We start from the raw sequence: 15,776 nt of genomic DNA, 5'->3' as shown, positions 1-15,776 counted from the left end.
CACCTCGTCTCATCCTTAACCATCCTTGATGTGGCATGGAACCAACATCCTTATTATTTTTCAGCAGCGAGTCTGAAAATTAACAATGATATAGACTTTGAGTTTGGATGAAAATATAGCCAATATAGCATGTGCATCCATCAGACAGACAGCCAGGACAGCATGATCCTATTGGACAAATCATTACTGACTGTGAAGTTCATTGAAAAAACCTGCAGTTCCACACTTTGCTTAGTCATCCAGTGGGCTGGACTGGATCTTTTGATTGTCTAGCTCTGTACCAAATGCTGTGTATTTGACACACATAGAAACAAAACTAAGATGTAAAACAATATATTCAGAAGATAGTAATAGTAAATAAAGTATAACAAAACAATAATGCATATTCCAGCTGGGATATTGAAGGTTTTTTGTGGTCTTTATTCAATATGACAAAAAAGAAATGATCAACGATAAACAGATAAATCTTTTCCCAGAGTGAAAATACTCATCTATAGATAAAGATTTAAAGCTGAAGTTATTTACTGTCTACAGACAAGGTTTCTTCTAAGTGCATAACAACATTTAAAAACGTATTAAGTTGTAACAATCACGTGAGAGTCCAGCAGCAGTTGGAATAAAGAGTCTTGCTTAACAACTCTAACAAAGGGACTTACAGCTCCTCAGGTGACACATGTCGAAAAGACCACATAGATTTTACAGCAACATGCATTTGAATCATTGCAATGAACAGTTATGTTAAAACCTGGAAAACACAAACACTTATGTAACATCAAATAAGGCTTTTAAAACATGAATCATATCCTGCATAATGGTGAATATACTGCCGGCTTTTTCCAATCTATTTCATAAATAATTAATGCCACCGAAGTTAATCAAGAACATGTGTCTCCAGTGTCAGCCTGCCTGATTTCCTTGTTAATGCTTGGGTGAAAAACAGCATATTCCTTGTCTTTTTTTGTTTTACAACAAATGTGTAAAGCAGTGTACACAATCATTAACTCAAGCTTTACCAGCAAGCAGGTTTTCATAGCCTAGCACTGAGGAGATCACATTTTACACAATCAATAAATGCAGAGGCTGGGGTTACATGCATGTGACAGTTCTTTCATGATAAAGGTTTGTATAAAGATTAGATATGGTGGTAAGACTGTCCTACTCTTTGAGCAGAAGGAAAATTACAAGAGCAATGCACTCTCTCTCCCCCCTCTCACTCGCTCTCTATCTAGCTGTATTTTTTTCATTTAATTTTAATAATCGACAGACATGCACAGTGTTCATTCTTCATTGGTTTTTGGTACTAATGTAGAACAATGTGGACAGTTTAAGCTGGCATGTAAGTGAGTGGTGGCTGGAGCTGTATTTACTGATCTAGTGGTATCCAACGCTTACGTAATTAACTGTTTAGGAAATTATGAGAGTGTTCGACTTCATGGTCTTTTTATGGCAGTTTGATTCAGGAGAAAGACACAGTATAACAAAAAAGGTATCTGGTCTTTGGGGAGGGAAGACTTTAGGGAATTATAACCAAAGAGAACACCGCGCATCGTTATCTGGCCTTGGACCAAAGATAATTTCAAATAGGTGTCATTACGATAATAAAAGAGTCCAGAGTGCATTTGGTATGGCAAGACTAAAGTAAGGAATTTGGAAATACAACTTCCAGTGCAGGGGTAAGACGCTGTCCTTTCTGGACTCTCCCTAATGATGGACTTTTCCATCACAGTGATTTTCATGCTTGCTCTCTGAAACAGCTGTCTTAGCAGATGAACCCAGTGCACACTTTCTTGTTATACCTTAGGAACAAAGCTTTGACTCACATGTCAAGTGATGCAAATCAGCATAGGTGATGGCAGCTAAATTAAAGCATATACAGAAGGACACTTGTGTAAATGGAATAAAGTATTTTGCTATCGTTATTACGTTAAAATTCTTTTAAAATCAGTAATGGTTTATTTATGTTTTTGAGTATTAGGAAATAGAAATGATAGAGATAATGTAGCTGCCATAATGCACGTGCACTAAAATGCACTAAAAATCGATATTTTAACACTTAACACTGTTTACTTTGGGGGCTTAACAATGCATTATTGCCATGCAGTTTAAAACACGGATTGTCCCTTTAAAGACAAGTTAATTTGAGAAACTTGGCCAATAATTAAAACGCCGCGAGGTGGGAGGGATGGTTTAGTAGTTGAAACAAAAGCTCTGCTTAAGAAATGCCCACTCCAGTCATCATTTCATTTTTCTTAACTCTGGCCCACTGTGTGTACCCTGAGCCGTCAGAAACCAGTAAGATGACGGACTATGAAACTTCAACGGCTTTCCTCGGAGAGTGGGGACGTTTCCAGCAGCAGGTGTTTTTCCTCCTTTCTTTGACCGTCATCCCTAACGGTTTCACTGCCCTTTCCACGGTGTTCCTCGCCGACACGCCGTCCCACCACTGCCTCATACCCGCGCATCTCAACCTCACCCCCGCGTGGAGGAACAGCAGCATCCCGCTGGAGCAAGAGAGCAGCCAAGGTGGCGCGTTAGTGCGCAGCAAGTGTTCCAGATACAAACTTGTTGATATCCTGAGTTTCTCTGAAAAAGGCTTGCTGCCCGACGTTGATGTGAATCTGTCTGCTGTGCCGAAAGAAAGCTGCTTGGACGGATGGGAGTATGACCAGAGCATCTACATTTCTACTATCATATCGGAGGTATGTACACGCCTTTTTTCTAAATGCGGAGAAGGCTGATTCTGCTTTTATGCTGAGGTAGATCTAAGCGACTGTGTATAGCCTATAGGTTAAATGTTGTGATATACAGGAAGTGTGTTAGCTAAACTCTTGTTATTATGGGAATTCATCACAAAGTCAAACAAGATGTGGCAAAAATTTCTCAAATAACACAAAATCTCTAATTTGTGGAAAACTGGCCCTAGGTTGTGTGGTTTACATGAACAATGCTGTTTTATGCTTTTAGATTGTTGTTTAACATCTGGAACACACTGAGCTCTTTGGTTTTTCTTGAAGAGAAAACAAAACTAAAAAAAGCAAACCTTTTTGAGTGTGATCTGCACTGTATATATCTATGTGTTTTTTCAGTGGGACCTGGTTTGTGATGAAAGCTGGAAGAAACCGCTGACTTCTTCTTTCTTCTTCTGTGGAGTTCTCACTGGTTCCTTCATTTCAGGACAGCTCTCTGACAGGTTATGGACAAGATAGCTTAATTCAGTTAAATTCTACTTATTATTAATTGTTAAATTCTAGTCCCATGGGTAACAATTGATAAGCATATTCCGGACATATAGACCTATGCTTAACAATTGTTAAGCATAGGTCAAATCAGTTGAGCTAGAGTACTGTTGATCTACTGAATAAACACATGTGTAGTAATGTGACCTTTAGTCCAATATTCACTGAGGAATAGTTTTTAAAAAATTGTTAAGCCCAGCTGTTTATTTAATATAGCTAATCCTACCACACTATATTTTAGATATGATATAGAAATAAATGCCCTTTAACTCATATCTATTGCTACAGAAGTAAGCTGTTAAACAAATGTCATTGCATACGATAGGCTAATCAGTATGCTCAAATTAATTATACACTTTTCATTCCACAACTCAGTGTGTTCTTTCCACCATAGTCTGTCACAGCATCAGTGAATCACAAAATGATATAAATTTGTGTTTTTAAAAACACATTAATTTATATTTATTAGCAAAACAGTGCCAAACCACATTTTCAAGTCAAGTCAAGTCAAGTTGGCTTTATTGTCACTTCAGCCATATACAGTTTGTACACAGTGAGGCGAAACAGCGTTCCTCCAGGGCCAAGGTGCTACATGCAACATAAATTTACAACATAAATTAACAGAAAATCACTAAACTAGCTAACTAGAGACAGGACAGACTGACCTAACATAAATTACAACATAAATTAACAAAAACTAACTATCTAACTAAAACTAACTATTCTAACTAGGTAAGTAGTGCAAAGGAAACCGTAAACATACTTGGTATGTAGGTAGTGCAGGAACAGTAAACATAAAAATATTGTGCAAAAAGAGCATTTACAGGTTGATGTGTAAGTTCAGTCTCAGTGCTTTGAGGTAGTTGAGTTGAGCTGAGTGATAGAGTGTGTGTGTGTGTGTGTGTGTGTGTGTGTGTGTGTTTATCAGTCCAGTCCCTTTTTGTTGAGGAGACGGATGGCTTGTGGAAAGAAGCTGTTGCACAGTCTGGATGTGTGTGCCCGAATGCTTCGGTACCTTTTTCCAGATGGCAGGAGTGTGAAGAGTGTGTGAGAGGGGTGTGTCCGATCAGCCACAATGCTGGTGGCTTTGCGGATGCAGCGTGTGGTGTAGATGTCCTTAATAGAGGGGAGAGAGACTCCGATGATCTTCTCTGCTGTTCCCACTATCCGCTGTAGGGTCTTGCGGTCCGATATGGCACAGTTCCCAAACCAGGCAGTGATACAGCTGCTCAGGATGCTCTCAATAGTTCCTCTATAGAAGGTGGTCAGGATCGGTGGTGGAAGCTGGGCCTTTCTCAGTCTTCTCAGAAAGAAGAGACGCTATTGGGCTTTCTTGTGCAGGAAGCTGGTGTTGAGGGACCATCCGAGGTCTTTCTCCAGGTGGGCGCCCAGGAACTTGGTGCTGTCGACGATCTCCACAGAGGAGCCGTTGATGCTCAGCGGTGAATGGTCGCCTTGTGTCCTCCTAAAGTCAACAACCATCTCTTTTGTCTTGTCAACATTCAGAGACAGGTTGTTGTCTTTACACCAGTCCGATAGCCTCTGCACTTCCTCTCTGTACGCTGACTCGTCGTTCTTGCTAATGAGACCCACCACGGTCGTGTCATCAGCGAACTTAATGATGTGGTTTGAACTGTGTGTTGCCACACAGTCATGAGTCAGCAGTGTGAACAGCAGAGGACTGAGCACACAGCCTTGTGGGGCCCCAGTGCTCAGTGTGGTGGTGCTGGAGGTGCAGTTCCCGATCCGTACTGACTGAGGCCTTCCGGTCAGAAAGTCCAGGATCCAGTTGCAGAGGGAGGTGTTCAGGCCCAACAGGCTCAGCTTTCCGATCAGTTGTTGGGGGATGATCGTGTTAAATGCTGAGCTGAAATCTATGTACAGCATTCGAACGTGTGTGTCCTTCTTGTCCAAGTGTGTGAGGTCAAGATGGAGTGCAGTGGAGATGGCGTCGTCCGTTGAGCGGTTATGGCGGTATGCAAATTGCAGTGGGTCCAGTGAGGGGGCAGCAGGGTCTTGATGTGTCTCATGACGAGCCGCTCAAGCACTTCATGATGGTGGGTGTAAGTGCAACAGGACGGTAGTCGTTGAGACAGGACACAGAAGACTTCTTGGGCACGGGGACGATGGTGGTGGCCTTGAAGCACGTGGGAACGACGGCACTGCTCAGAGAGATGTTGAAGATGTCAGTGAGAACATCTGCCAGCTGTTCAGCACATTCTCTGAGCACTCTGCCTGGGATGTTGTCTGGACCAGCAGCTTTACGTGGGTTGACTCTGCGTAGAGTTTTCCTCACCTCAGCTGTAGTGAGACACAGCACCTGGTCGTTCGGAGGAGGGGTGGACTTCCTCGCCGCCACGTCGTTCTGCCTGTCGAACCGAGCGTAGAAGTTGTTCAGCGCATCTGGGAGGGAGCCGTCACCATCACAGGCAGGTGTTGTCGTCCTGTAGTTGGTGATGGCTTGTAAGCCCTGCCACATGCGCCGTGTGTCGCCGCTGTCCTTGAAGTGGTTGTGGATTCTCTGGGCGTGTGCACGCTTTGCCTCTCTGATGGCCCGAGAAAGTTCGGCCCTAGCTCTGCTAAGCGCCACCTTATCTCCCGCTTTGAAGGCAGAGTCTCTGGTCCTCAGAAGTGCACGCACTTCCGCAGTAATCCACGGTTTCTGATTGGGTCGTGAGATGATGGTCTTGGAGACAGTGACGTCATCGCTGCATTTGTTGATGTAGCTGGACACTGATGACGTGTACTCCTCCAAGTCAGTGAAGTCGCCGTAAGTTGCTGCCTCCCTAAACATGTTCCAGTCAGTGCTCTCAAAACAGTCCTGAAGAGCAGAGGTGGCTCCTGCTGGCCAGGTTTTCACCTGCTTCAGAACCGGTTTTGATCGCCTGACGAGTGGTCTGTATGCTGGGATTAGCATAACAGAGATGTGGTCTGAGTAGCCAAGGTGGGGGCGTAAAACAAATGTTTTACCAAGTGTCCTGATACTAAACTGGTCAGCTTCCAGTCGAAACCAGTTATCTATAGCTCTGCTATAAATAAAACAAGAAAGTACCCTATGCAGGCAAGATATCTCTCTTTTCAAACTATTGCAACTTTAGTGTTCTTAAAAAAGAAAAAAAGATGAAAAACAGGCCTCAGAACAAATTTAGATGATTCATAGCTCATTGCATTTTGTTTTTATTGAAAACAGTTCTTGCATAATCCCTCACAAAGTCTAAACAGATTTCGAGCACAACTCAGAAGCCAAGTTAGGTTAAAGGGAAAATCCATTGTTACTCATTAGAGTAAGATTTGGGGGGGCAAACTTAAATAATTAATTGTTTGGTTATGTCTCAGAAAACCACACAATTTCAGACTATTTCATTTGTTCTGGATGGAAGCTAATGGCAGGGGCGAGAGTGAACTATCCAGTAAAGTTGCTGTAAAACAAAATTGTAATTAAAAAGAAGCAAAGAGATGAGGTATCAGGGGATTGGTCAGTCTTTATGGTATTGTTAGTCATTGAGTGCACATGTTGTCTCATTGAAGTACATGCAGAAAAAAGAACATATGAGACATTATTGTTGTCGTGAATTTGACTGACTCTCCCACTTTATAAAACATGCTGATTTGTTCAGTCCTGCCTTCTGTCAATTTCAGGTATGGGAGAAAAATAGTGCTGTTTGTTACTCAGGCAATTCAGACGGTATTCACATTGATTCAGGTCTTCTCGCCATCTTGGACGGCGTTCTGCGCCCTGTTCTTTGTCGTTGGGGTGGGCCACATTTCCAACTTTGTGGCTGCGTTTGTGTTAGGTACTCTATTCAAAAGTTTTCAGATATGTTTTTTTTGTAATACAAAACTTTTATGTAATTTAACTTGTATTTTGAATGTTTTTTTTAATCATCATTTTCCAAGGAGCAGAGATATTAAGCCCATATGTGCGGACTGTTTACACCACGGCGGGTGTGAATCTGTTCTTTGCTGGGGGCTACATGCTTTTGCCGTTCTTTGGTTTCTTCATCAGGGACTGGAGGATGCTCCTCCTAGGCCTTTCCCTGCCTGGCTTCTTCTTTGTGCCTCTCTGGTGGTAGGTAGGTGTGTGTTTGTGTGTGACTGTACATGTTGTTATGGTAACTGATAATGCACAGCTGTACATCTGGGGAGTGTTAGGATTTTTTTTAGTGTAATCAAATTATTTTTTCTTGGATCCTTTTTAATGAAGCCAGTAAAAAAATATTGACAAAACATTTACATGATGTCCTGACTGCGCTTTATTTGGTTTGAAAAGGTTGAGCCTCTGTTTCTGCCCTCTTTTGTTTAATGAAAAAGGTTTATCCCAGAGTCTCCTCGGTGGCTGCTCTCTCAGGGAAGGATAGAAGAAGCTGAGGCCATAATCAGAGACGCTGCTAAGAAGAACAAGGTTGAGCCTCCATCAGTCATCTTTAGTCCCTTGCAGGTGAGACCTTTTTGGGTGCTGTGCTAGAGAAGCGGCAGTTCTTTTAAAATGTTTAGGGAACACAAAAATGCCTTATCTGTCAGTGTTTTCTCTGTAACTTTGAAAATCTGTTACTGTCACTACACAAATAATTTAGAAAGAAGGCTATTTTACTGGAGGTATGATTGCTGTTTTTCATTTGTTTTCAGAAATCACTTAGACACTATAATATTAATGACTGAATAAGATAGTAAGACAGTAAATATTTATTCTTTTTCAGGAAAATTAGAATGCATACACCTACAATTAAACCATGTGACTATGTGTTTTAATATTCCAACTGAATTTTCAGTATTTCTAGGTGAAAGGGCAAGAAGCATGAACCTTTTAGGGTTCACTGCTCAGTGTGCATTGTGATGTAATCATTTGCTGTTTTCCTGTTTTCCGCATGAATGAACGTTAATCTGGCGGCTAGCAGACAGACACGTTGTCAAGGTTTATTTAACACCTTTCCTTCTTGCACTCTTGCACTGGATAATGTGCCTTTTAACTATTAAAGGAAGTCGACTTTAATCGACAAGGAGTTTTCAACGTGCTGAAAAGAACACCAAGCACCGTTATATTGTGCTTTAGTACAGCTGTACATGTGTTATGAGCCTAAATGTGTACAGATTAGATAGGTTAGCTGGTAAATGGTTGAGTATATGGTTAAACCTGAAAGGCCTGAACTTTAACAGCAGGAAGAACTGATTAAACCTGTAACTGCAAATAAAGGTAAGTTTATGAAAGAAGCTGTGAAGACGTCATGTTTCTTAATATTACCTTGGTTTTTGTCTACTTCAGTTCAATCCATATATAACTGTCTATCAAAAAACGAAAGACACCTAAAATCCAGAAAAATGGTAAATTTCCGAGATTGAAACATGAAATAAATCAAACTGTTAATTGCAGTAATTGTGTTCATTGTTTAAAAAAAAGGATCACATGCTTAATAATGGAAAATTACCAATTGAACTCTACGAAAGAACTTTAAAAAGTGGGTCTGTTTTTTTCCACAATGCATTCCTCCATTCAGATGACCTCTGTGTTACTTTTTTCAACTTTGGTTTCTTGAACTCTATTCAAGAAACCAAATTGCCACATTCATGAACTTTATCCTGTGCAGACAATATCTCCCCCTTAGAGATAATGTACCCTTAGCATGGGCTACAAAATGTTGTTTGTTTTTTTTTCTCTATCAGTTTATTGTAACTAGGTCTAGAACAATACAGGTGTCTGATGTTTTTATGGAGACACATTTTTTATATTTTTGAGAACAGATCTGCTAAAAAATGTGTAGAGTTAGCATTTATTTGGTGTCATTTCTGGAAACTGGGAGTAGATTATGGTGGTTTTTGTGGGATTGTTTTTTTGGGGGGGAATAAAAAGCTGAATACTTGACTGCTGTCTGTTTCTAATTATAAACATCTGTCTCAAGCAATCCATGGGGATATAATTAGCTTACAAATGTGGTATTACAGCAAATGGCAGTATAATATGCGGTTTAGGGGATATAAATGCATTTCCCCCCCAACTTTATTATTATACACTGAAATATTTGCTCATTTAAATTAAAATCCTCACAATTGAATATACTGTACACACACACACACACACACACACACACACACACACACACACACACACACATATATACATATATATGGAAAATCTGACCCTGAACCCACAAGCTTCTCTCCAGTTACATTATTTCCAGACTGATGGCTCTGCTTGTTAAGTGTTTGTTATTCCACATGCATCGATGCCCCACAGGAACAACTTAAGCCTGAGAAGAGAAGGGCCCACAACATCTGTGACCTGCTTCGTTCTCGAAACATCCGCTGGATCTCTGTCACGCTGTGGCTGATCTGGTGAGTCCCTGCTGTCCCACCTGACCCTCGCATTTGGTACCGTGACCCTACATACACACAGCTACACACATCCAAGCACTCACATGTGGGCATAAACACACACGACTGCTCACATTCACATAAAAAGGTTTAACCTGTTTATGCATCACTTTGACCACATGTAAGCCTGTTTCACTAACAACAAATAATGACCTGTCGGGTGCTGTGAAGCCTGCAACTAAGATCAAAATCAGGTTTTGCATAACTGCACAGTATGCCTGTATTCGTCCTGTGCACGCTTTCTTGCTGAGTCCGAAAACAGATGCAGCTGCATTTCTGTTTGATCAGGAAACAATTCGATTTAGCTTTACACAGTTAAGTCTTCGCTAGTGGATAAGATGATATTTTTTCTTAACCTCTGAAGTTAAAAATATTAATATGAAAATATTTTTAGGATTGCATATCCTGAAAATATCAATTGTAATAAATATGTAATCACACATTGCATATTTATTACAATTAACTGACTTAAAAAAAAACTCAAATTTTTCATTTCTCCTTCTATTAAAAACTTGTTTTGAGTGCTTTAGGGTTCCTATAGGGGAAACCCAGGATAAGGTTGAGTTGTGGTTCTCGTTCGGCTTGCTTTTGTAATTTTTAGCTAGTCACCTTGTATATAATCTAAAAAATGGACAAAGACAGCATGACATCACCTACTGGTTTCTTAACTGCTTTGAAGTTTGGTTTTATGTGTTGCAGTCTTATTATTTTAGCCAAAATGGTCAATTTTTGGACTTTGATGTGCTAACCAAGCTAGCTAGCATTGCTAGCTTGGTTATCAAGGCATATCCATACACAGTATAGATGCATTCCACACACAAAGATACCTGCCAGTTAGCGCTGACATACTAAAAAATAGAATTTCAGTTCAGTGTCTTTAATTAGCTTAAATGAAATCTAGCAAAGAGCTGGGAACGTAGTCAGCACCTACCTGTCACCACAGTGAGTTTAAAACATAGATGTAGCTTGGAAAAATGTTGCCAATACAAAAGTGACTGAAGCCTGCATTATTTCTTAGTGCCACCAGATGGTGATGGTTGTGATCACAAAAACCTTCCTAGTCCTATAAAAAAAGCGATTAAAAAAAAAACCCAAGATGGTGAAAATTCTAATGTAGAGACTAGACTTAAAAACAGGACTTCAGAAACCAGTGCATGACATTGCAGTAGCTACAGCCATCTTAAAACTGTCTATGCTGCTCACTCAGTGCAACCATGTTCCTTATCTGCCATAACTTTGAGGCTTAAGGCAACTTTTGAAAAAAGACAAAAATAAAACGAAGTCCCCTATCAATATAAAAGGAAAAAAAAGCTCTAGGTTTATTTTGTTTCTAGGCATAGGTATTGTAAAGAGCTGTCACCCAGGCAAAAGAACGAACTGCCAACTCTTGAGACGAACTGCCAACTCTTGAGCCACGATCGCCCCATACCCTTATTTTTCTATTGTTAGAAAAATAAACTTTTCACGTTATAACGTGATCTAGCTCTATTTTTCTTTTGCCTGGGTGGCAGCTCAGTAGTAAAGTACTTCAGGGCTTTTGATGCCATTATCAAATGACCATAGGAAATTTCATTTTGGCTTTGTTTTTCAGCACTTGAAGGAACCACTTGGACAGTCACTAACTGTGTTTATCTGCACTTTTAAATGTTAAACAAAATTCTAAAATAGATGTTCTTAAAACATTAAGCTCTACAAAGCTAGATCTATGACAAACTTATGTTACACCACCTAAAATACTAGATTTAGCTTTTCATCTATAACGTACCACATTTCTCACTTTTAGTGGAGGTTTTGTAGATGTTGCCGTCACAACATCTACAGTGTCAAACCACCAAAAAACTAAAATATTTTGTTGATACAATGTTTTGTTATGTTTCTGACTACTTTGTAGTGCCATACTATTGAGATGTACAGAATAAGGATACAAAAAGGACACCTTATATCCTCACAGGAACACCTTGACCATTGCCTACTTTGCTGTTTCCCTGAACACGGCAAACCTTCATGGGAATGTGCACTTCAACTGTTTCCTGTCAGCTCTGGTGGAGATACCAGCCTACATTTTGTCATGGACTATGTTTCGCTGGTGTTCCAGACGGCTGACTCTGTCCTCATCATTGTCCATGGGAGGGTTGTTTCTGCTGCTCATTCAGCTTATTCCAACACGTATGGCACTTCAATGTTTTGTTCGAAACTGATTCATTATAGCTGTAATTTCTGGCAATCTTTAATTTTTTTTTTTTAAATATAATTATATATTATGTTCACATGTTCTATTTTGAGTGTTGTTCTCATATTTATTGATTAAGTACAGTCATTTTCAATCGTTTGCAATGTTTTTCCCCCGTAGATCTGTTCTCTCTGGCGATAGCACTGGAGATGATAGGGAAGTTTGCAGTGACAACAGCGTATTCTTTGGTCTACGCCTTCACAGCTGAACTCTACCCAACTGTGCTGAGAACTACAGCTGTTGGTGCCTGTTCTATGGCCTCCAGAATAGGAAGCATTACTGCTCCGTTCTTCATTTACTTAAGTAAGGATCTTCTGTCCTCTCCCTAAAGTTGTGTTAATCACTGGTTACAAGCATGAAAAATAAACACGTTTAAAGTGAGGAGAACATATGCTAAGCATCCTGCCATTACATCTAGCTTATTCTTAGTTTCTCGTTAAATGAAGGTGTGTTTATGCATTTCTTTTCATCTATTTTAGTAAATACTCTGTCACAAGGCTTGAACATTTAGACGTTCAAAGTCAGATAACTTGGCATTTTGAAGTTTGGAGTTAAACTAACTTGTACTCCTCAAGGAAACCAGACCACACACGTCCAAGGAGAACATAACAACTTAGAAATGTCCCAACTAGAACTAAACAACAAGAAATACCACTAGTTGAAGTGTAATAGAAGACTTGATTAGCAATCAGAAAGGAAACAACAGCCTTCAGTTAAAATTTACAAGTTTCTTACCATTTAAGGGATTTTTTTTGTAACCATTGTAGGCAAGGTTGTTTTTCACTTTCTTCACTTCCTTTGATGTGTTGCCACAGGAAGCTATTCCGTTTCACTGCCTTACATCCTTATGGGAAGCCTTACAGCCTTAGCAGGGTTGCTGAGTCTCCTGCTGCCTGAGAGCTTTGGAATGCCTTTGCCTGAGACCATTGATCACATGCAGCACTTCCCCGGGTAAAGAAAGAGTTTCATTATAGAGTGAGATTAGGTAAAAAGATTATTTTACTCTTTTTTTCAGTGTAGTTTAAATTTACAATCGTTGTGCGTTTGGTAGTTTCACGTTCCGGTGTTATAAGGAGAGGCCAATCTTTCAATTTTAAATAGTGTTAAACATAAAGTTTAATTTTTTTTTTCTTGTATCACAATTTTATACCATTATATTTTTTTTTCAAAAAATGTGTTTGCTTAAATTTTAAACTTAAAAAGAAAGAAGAAAGATAGAAAAATATAGATCTCTTTTACCCAACTCTGTTCATTTTTGGTGTGTTGGTGAGTTCACAAGCTCAAACACATTTGCCCTTTGATTATTTTTCTCAACAGTTAAACCAAATGTGCAAAGATTAGATTCCTGCTTGTTAATAAGTAACGTTTGTTTGCATATATAGAAAACACCCTCATCTACCATGCGACTTGCCTACATGGAGTATCAGGGATTATCATCATGTAATATATATTTCTCAGTATATTTGTCATAGCTACAATTGTGTTTAATCAGAGAAAGGTAAAGAAAAAATTATGATAAAAAGCTCACTGCATAAAAGACCGACTGTGCATCTTGACCATGTCTATATGCCTAAATGCACTGAGTTGCTTAGATATATGTGTTCATGAGCAGTTGAACCTATTGAAGCGGACAGTGAGTGTATGCAATATACTGAACTCATAAGCAAAACAAATGTACCACAGTTTACAATATTTTATTGGTGTCGCTATTATTTAGTAACTCAGAAATTTACCCAGATTCACCCAGTAAGGTCAGCTGATCCCATATAACAGATATTAAAATACATAGTGGGAATCAGATAATTGTTTGACAAGTGTTTCCACTTCCTCTTTAGTCCAGGACAGTTCACATACAGAAATGTAAAAAAACAGAAAATGCTTGATTATGACTTTATTTTTTCTTCCTTCTCTGTAGATGCTGTCAGAGAAAGCCTTACACTGTCACACACATGAGAGAAGAGGAAAATGCTCCTGCATGAAAGACTCCATAAACAAGGAGAAAAGTGAAAATCTGACTTGATTCGAATCACTGGATGAGCAGAGATTGTGTACACATTTCCACTAAGTGACCTCTTTATAGACATAGGTAATATTATTGCTGTGTTGACACTGGATGTATAAAATTATATCAGTTCAAGGGGACCGGAGAGCTAATTTCCTTACAAAACTCTAAAATATTACTTTTATATTATAGCAAAAAAATATTATAAAAGGAAGCTTATACTCACCACCAATTTGACAACATTAGGATGTACAATAGGAAACTTGAAAGACTAACTTGCAGAAAATTTGTAGAAATTCAGTACTTTGCTTAGAATATAGTGGGAATACATAATGCATTTAATGCATTATTTAATGGAAGATTTATTCATTAATTGCTTACCATGAACCATGATCTGACCATGATCTGCCACTCTGAATGACATCATACATGAGTATGCCATAAAATACCCAGATACCACAAAGTAATTCTGATTGTGATGATAAGACACCAGGAAGTAGATCGGCTAGTAGTAGATTGATAGTAGAAAATAGTTGATCAGCTCTAGGCCACAGCTTAAGGGGGACTTATAAAAACAAACACACAAACAAGTAACCATTATAATCTAATGTAATAAAAATAATGTTTTCTTTGGATTCAGCTGTTAATCAGATGCAACCAATTACATGGTGCTGTATATCAGAAGAAGTTCTATAGGCTAACTAATTACTCAGTCACACTAGAGCAGGGGTGTCGAACTTCAGGCCTCAAGGGCTGGTGTCCTGCAGGTTTAGATATCACCCTGGGTCAACAAACCTGAATCAAAAGATTAGTTCATTACCAGGCCTCTGGAGAACTCCAAGACATGTTGAGGAGTTAATTCAGCCATTTGAATCAGCTGTGTTGGATCAAGAACACATCTAAAACCGGCAGGACACCGGCCCTTGAGGCCTGGAGTTCAAACGCGTGTGAACTAGAGTAAAAACAGGGCAGCAATTTGACTGTGACTAGGAAAAATGTTTGGTTTTCTGGTGATTGCACTGATTTTTTAGTATTGTTTTTAAATTTGAGAACTGACTGCAAGTAGCTGCGACAGCCAGCTTTTAACCTCTGGGCGGCCACTTTCAATAGTAAGGTGAATGCACAGCTTGCCTACAAGCCAACCTGTCATGAACAATCACCATCTGACTCAGACTGACTGCAGTCCCTCTCAGATGAACTGGTGAAGGTTTGAAAATAATTGCTGTCTAATTTAGGAATCCGATTCATTCACCAAACAATAACAAAGTGATAGACTGGCTCTGTCTTATTTTTGTTTTTTCACCCTCCTGATGCACCAAGGTCGCTTTGAAGGCAACTGAATGTGAGTGGTTGCAGACCTGGTTCCTGGTCTTTAACCCTTTCACGTATAGTTGTCACTACAGTGGACAGCTATTCAAAGGCTGTTTTCTTGTATTTGTGTCAGCGTTGATGGTATACTTGCACATAAACCACTACATTGGACACTGATGTGTCACTCCATACCCTGCCACCCACTGGTCATTTAATGTTACCATAGATGTATGACGTGTTTCATTGTAATTATTGTTATTTAACCCTGTCATGCATAAATCAGACAACCTCAATCTGGATTTTTTTCTTAAGTATTTTTATTCATCTTTTCATGCCTAAAGATGAATAAAAATATTTAAGAAAAAAATCCCAATTGAGGTTGTCATAATTCATGCATGAAAGGGTTAAAGCAACCATTTAAATGAAGTGAAATGAAGTTTATTGCACATGGTTGCAGTAACTTTGTTTGTGCCGCAGTTTCCAATCACAGTTGTGCTTTCTGTGGCTGTAACATAATAAATGAAGAAAGGGTAGGTAGAAGAGATAGATTTTCTGTCATTACTAAATCATTATTTCAGTACTTACTCTTTACACACAACAACAAATTCACTAATTCTTCATAAATTATGAC

At 39.3% G+C, this 15,776-nt stretch overlaps 1 protein-coding gene across 1 annotated transcript; it reads left to right on the top strand.

Annotated features, from left to right (window-relative positions):
* The first annotated feature begins 1,565 nt into the window (after positions 1 to 1,565).
* slc22a21 (solute carrier family 22 member 21) lies at positions 1,566 to 15,687 on the top strand. The gene is made up of 10 exons (XM_031734027.2): positions 1,566 to 2,699; positions 3,087 to 3,190; positions 6,876 to 7,030; positions 7,134 to 7,305; positions 7,548 to 7,674; positions 9,466 to 9,563; positions 11,554 to 11,768; positions 11,953 to 12,135; positions 12,648 to 12,783; positions 13,748 to 15,687. Exons 1-10 carry the CDS (start codon positions 2,220 to 2,222, stop codon positions 13,809 to 13,811), a joined length of 1,734 nt encoding a protein of 577 aa, XP_031589887.2. The 5' UTR covers positions 1,566 to 2,219; the 3' UTR covers positions 13,812 to 15,687.
* The last annotated feature ends 89 nt before the right edge of the window (positions 15,688 to 15,776 follow it).

Source organism: Oreochromis aureus, linkage group 10 (assembly GCF_013358895.1).
Source record: "Oreochromis aureus strain Israel breed Guangdong linkage group 10, ZZ_aureus, whole genome shotgun sequence".
NCBI lineage: Eukaryota > Metazoa > Chordata > Actinopteri > Cichliformes > Cichlidae > Oreochromis > Oreochromis aureus.
Note: the sequence above shows the minus strand (reverse complement) of the source record. Positions and strands in the feature narration are given on the sequence as shown.